General features: G+C 44.9%; 1 protein-coding gene across 1 annotated transcript; it reads right to left on the bottom strand.

The window, feature by feature from the left end:
- Window positions 1-2,635: 2,635 nt before the first annotated feature.
- Window positions 2,636-4,288, bottom strand: LOC141607247 (uncharacterized). The gene has a single exon (XM_074426607.1). It carries the CDS (start codon window positions 4,286-4,288, stop codon window positions 2,636-2,638), a length of 1,653 nt encoding a protein of 550 aa, XP_074282708.1.
- Window positions 4,289-5,619: the final 1,331 nt, after the last annotated feature.

Here is a 5,619-nt window from a genome sequence, read left to right as displayed (position 1 = left end):
ACTAAACCAAAAACTAGGTAAGACCTTTGTAAAAACTAGGCTATGACAAAAACTAGGTGAGCTTTATTCAATGCCTTTCGACTAGCCCATTTTCGAGGTTAGACCTTGCTCCACACGGTTCTCCTTGCTCCACGCGGTTCTACCCATCCCATTGGCGGGTGATCATGCATTTTTCTTGACTATTATTCGAACCGATCCATGCTTGGTGACTCGGGTTGTCTTGGTCGCTTGTTTCGAGAATTATTTCATCAAGGTGATTCGTATTCACATCAATCCCTCCCCCTTTGAAAGGAATTGTCCTCAATTCTGCAATCCCATTATCCTCGATGTAAGGAGAGAGGTCACCCACATTGAAAGTGGCGTGGACACCGTAGTCCCCGGGGAGTTCGACCTTGTAGGCATTGTCTCCATACTTCGAAATCACCTTGTAAGGACCTTCTGCGCGCGGCATGAGTTTGTTCTTTCGTTTGCCTGGGAATCGTTCTTTCCTTAGATGCACCCAAACCAAATCTCCTTCCTTGAAAACCCTTGGTGGGCGGGTTTTGTTGGCTCTTTGTTTGTATACCTCATTGACGGACTCAATTCTGGAGCGAACCTGCTCATGTAGTTTAATCATGGATTTTACCTTTTCTTCCGCGCTTTTGTGGACTAGCTCGCCCTCGGGTAAGGGAATGAGATCGAGTGGTAGGTAGGGATTTACGCCATACATGATCTCAAAAGGAGAGTGCTTCGTTGCGTATGATGAAGACCTGTTGTAGGCAAACTCGGCATGAGCGAGTTTTAGATCCCAATCCTTCTGAGTTTTGTTCACGAGGCCATGTAGTAATACCCCAAGAGTGCGGTTTGTCACTTCCGTTTGACCATCGGTTTGAGGATGGTGAGAGGTACTAAACAACAGTTTGGTACCCACCTTCTTCCACAGAGTGTTCCAAAAATAGCTTAAGAACCTTGAGTCACGATCGGAGACTATCGTCCTTGGGACTCCATGAAGGCGGAGTATTTCTCGAAAGTATAAGTCGGCTACGTTGTTAGCGTCATCTGTCTTGTGACATGCAATAAAATGGGCCATCTTGGAAAATCGATCCACTACGACCATGATTGCGTCCTTACCCCTTTGGGTTCGTGGTAGAGCAACAATAAAATCCATGGACACGTCTTCCCATGGCCTGTTAGGAATCGGTAAGGGCGTGTACTCCCCTGGCTTGAAGGTACTCTTTGCAACGTGACAAGTAACACACTTACGAATCACATCTTGCACGTCCTTCAGCATTCGAGGCCAATAGACATGCTCTTTAAGGACCTCCATAGTCTTAGTGACACCAAAATGCCCACCAAGTCCTCCCCCATGAGCTTCTCGTATCAATAACTCCCGGACTTGATGCTTGGGTACACACAGCTGATTTCCTTTGAAAAGAAATCCATCTTGAATTATGAACTCGCCTCGGGGTCCTGTTTGGCTTATCGTAAACATTTCACCAAAGTCGGGATCAGTTTCGTAGTAATCTTTCAAGGTCTCGGATCCAAGCAGGCGAACATCAAGCACGTTCAGTAAAGAGTAGCGTCGGGAAATAGCGTCGGCCACCACATTGCTTTTACCATCCTTATATTTCGAAGAGAACTGAAAGGATTGAAGAAATTCAACCCATTTGGCATGTCTTAAGCTCAGCTTCTGCGGCCCATTGATGTATTTTAAGGATTCATGGTCTGAATGTAGAATGAAGTGATTTGGGCGAAGATAGTGGCTCCAATGGTTGAGTGCTCTCACTATGGCGTAGAACTCCTTGTCATATGTGCAATATTTGAGCCGAGCTCCACTTAGCTTTTCGGAAAAATAAGCAATGGGTCGCTTTCCTTGGACCAACACAGCTCCGATTCCAACACCGCTCGCATCACACTCTACCTCGAAGGGTTGAGTAAAATCAGGAAGTGCTAGTACCGGTGCTTCACAGAGCCGTTGGATAATCGTCTCGAAAGCCCTTTGAGCAGCCTCGGTCCATACAAATGTTCCTTTTTTTAAACACTCGGTGATGGGACTTGTGATGGTGCTGAAATCTTTTATGAATCTTCGGTAGAATGAAGCAAGTCCTTGGAAAGACCGAACCTCTGTGACGGACTTAGGCGTAGGCCATGACTTAATGGCCTCGATCTTTGATTGGTCCGCTGAAACTCCATCTTTAGAAACCACATAGCCGAGAAATATGACACTCTCGACCAAGAATGAACATTTCTCCTTCTTTCCATATAACTTTTGTCCTCGGAGAGTTTCGAACACTTTGCGAAGGTGTCTGAAGTGATCTTTGCTTTGACTGTAAACCAAGATATCATCTAAATAAACAACCACAAATTTTCCCAAGAATGGTTTGAGTACCTCGTTCATGAGCCGCATGAAAGTACTCAGAGCGTTGGTTAACCCGAACGGCATGACAGTCCATTCGTACAACCCATGTTTGGTCTTGAACGCGGTTTTCCATTCGTCACCTTCCCGCATTCGTATCTGATGATAGCCACTCCTCAGGTCGATCTTAGAAAAGATCTCGGAGCCATGCAACTCATCAAGCATGTCATCAAGTCTTGGAATCGGGAAACGGTACTTGATAGTTATGTTGTTCACGGCTCGACTATCGATGCACATCCGCTAACTCCCATCCTTTTTCGGGACAAGAAGAGTAGGAACGGCACATGGACTCATGCTTTCACGAACATAGCCTCGTTCCATTAGCTCCTCGATTTGGCGCTGCAACTCCTTGGTCTCTGTCGGGTTGCATCGATAGGCTGCCTTGTTAGGTAACGCAGCTCCAGGAATGAGATCGATTTGATGTTCGATCCCGCGGATAGGCGGCAATCCCGGTGGTAAATCTTCAGGGAAAACGTCCTCGAATTCCTTTAAAAGCGCCGCTAGCTGGGCATCCTTGATCTCAACTTTTGGTGCCTCGTTGACCACCATAAGATAGACACAACCACCTTCCTTTAAGACTTCACCAACTTCTTGCTCACTTGAAAACATGGTCATGCTTGCGGTTTTCCTCTGTGGGGTGCCCAAAGAACGGACAGCACTAGGTGCCATCGGTCTTAGGACAAGCTTCTTACCCTTGTCAACCAATTCATATTCGTTGCTTCGGCCACGGTGTATGACATTGTGATCGAATTGCCACGGACGCCCCAAGAGTGTGTGGCATGCATCCATTGGCACTACGTCACGCAAGATATTGTCGTCATAGGAGCCCATTGTTAATGCCACTTTGACTTGTTTGGTGATCTTCACCTTGTTCCCGTCATCAAGCCAATGTAACGCATATGGTTTGGGATGGGGTATGGTATCCAATCCCAACTTGTCCACCATCTTTGTAGAAACAACGTTGGTACAACTCCCTCCATCGATGATTAGGCTACACCACTTGTCCTTCACTTGACATTTGGTGTGAAAAATCTGGTTCCTTTGTTCTGCCTCAATTGGTGTGGATTGAGTCTGCAAAGCACGAAGAACTAAAGCACAATCATAGTTAGGAGCGTCATAAGTTTCGACATCTCTATCGTTCCCCTCCTCTTCTCTTTCTTCGAAGTTGAACACATCACCCAATCGTTCTTCTTCATCATACAACTCGTCTCTAACGGCAATAGCTTCCCTTAGTGCAATGTTTCTCTTATTTGGGCACGCGTTCTGAAAATGCCCAAATCCTTGGCATTTGAAACACCGTACTCTAGATAAACTTGCCTCTTTAGGAACGGGTATCTTGGGAGCGGACTCAGGGGTGGAAATCGTCTTAGGTGTAGTCTCAACCGTACGACTACTCGGACTTCCCCTTGAGTGTCCTTCGCTCCTCCAGCTTCGACCACCCTCACCATGAGTTGGGGTGAGCTTGGCCTTCCCTTGGGCTTCTACCTTGAGACATAGATTACACAAGGAATCGAAGTCAGCGTAAGATTGTAATTCAACTGAATTGGCTATGTTACGATTTAGTCCACGAAGGAATCGAGCCATCTTCAAGTCTTCACTTTCCTCTATTCCTCCCATCAAAGTAAGATTTTCAAACTCATTTATGTAATCTGAGACACTGCTCCTCTCTTGAGTCAACTCGGCAATCTTGCGATATGTCGTGAGCCTATACGTGGCTGGGACGTATCTCTTGCGTAGTTTCCTTTTGAGAGATTCCCAAGAGGATATATTTTCCTTTCCGGCCCGGGCACGCTTTACCTTAAAGCCTTCATACCATAGGGAGGCTCCACGACTTAGTCGTAGAATGGCGTACTTGCAACACTTTTCGTCATCCAGGTCTTTGAACTCAAACATCCGTTCAATCTTCCTCTCCCATTCGAGGTAATCCTCGGGATCCGTGCCTCTCACAAACTCGGGTAGTTCACTTACTTTGAATTCTTCTCGACTTTGTTCTCCTCGACGTGGTGTTCCGTTCACGCCAAGTTCCGAAAGATTTTGTAGTACTTCTATAAGATTTTGAAGGAGATTAGGATTGTTGGGATCCTTTTTTTTTTTTTGTTGATGAATAGTACCGTGAACAGTACCGGACGTGAACAGTAACTTTTTTTTTTTTTTTTGCAAAGAAATCAAGACCCTTGGATCGTCTTGATTAGTGGAAATCAAGAGCCAAAGCTCTGATACCACAATTGATGTGAATCGCAAGCGGAAGTCTTGACTTGTACTAGCAAATAGACGAAGGATCTGAATGCACTAGGTGCAACCCGATCAATCCGTATATTCGTAGTGAGTTTTGAATGAAAAAGAAAGGATATTTGTCGTAGCTAGACTTATAGCTACGCCAATGGGTGAATTGTTTGATACTCGTCAAACAATCCGACTTAAACTTAGGATCACGTCCCTCGTTCAAGCAAGGTGCGAAATCGCGTTTCGGCCTCTTAAGCCAAACCACTCGTGTAACAACACAAGAAGATAAGACAAGTTTTAGAGAATACTCTCAAGTTTTTTTCTTCAAAATTGGATGATAAACAAATGAGGACTACAAGCCTTATATAGGCCGAAATCCTTGGTGCCCAAGGCTAGCCTTTAATGCTTTGTGGTGAATTCTAGGCTATGTGGAAGAACTAGGTAAGACTAAACCAAAAACTAGGTAAGACTTTTGTAAAAACTAGGCTATGACAAAAACTAGGTGAGCTTTATTCAATGCCTTTGGACTAGCCCATTTTCGAGGTTAGACCTTGCTCCACACGGTTCTACCCGTCCCATTGGCGGGTGATCATGCATTTTTCTCGACTATTATTTGAACCGATCCATGCTTGGTGACTCGGGTTGTCTTGGTCGCTTGCTTCGAGAATTATTTCATCAAGGTGATTCGTATTCACATCATTACCTAACTCTCCACCAAATTCTCAGATCGTGCAAACACTTTACAAGCTTCTTATTCCCTTAATACCTCGAAATTCACGGCTAACATGTCATCCTGCTCTCCTATATAACCATTAACTCACACCCTCTAGCGAGGCTATCGTTCATTTCCATAATTTCCTACCTTCATGCTCCTTAACTCCGGTCAACGTTCTCTCAACTTACTTCCATCCCTCTTTCCCCCTTTTTACTCAATAATGCCAATTAATAATTCATCTCCTTTCTCTTTTCTAACTATATCTCTTTAGTAATTTGTTTATTCT

This window comes from Silene latifolia, chromosome 10 (genome assembly GCF_048544455.1).
Source record: "Silene latifolia isolate original U9 population chromosome 10, ASM4854445v1, whole genome shotgun sequence".
Classification (NCBI taxonomy): Eukaryota; Viridiplantae; Streptophyta; class Magnoliopsida; order Caryophyllales; family Caryophyllaceae; genus Silene; species Silene latifolia.
This window is presented reverse-complemented; position numbering and strand designations above follow the sequence as displayed.

Coding starts and splice junctions, on each gene's coding strand:
- LOC141607247 (XM_074426607.1), bottom strand. CDS start 4,288: ATGTTTGAGTTCAAAGACCTGGATGACGAAAAGTGTTGCAAGTACGCC.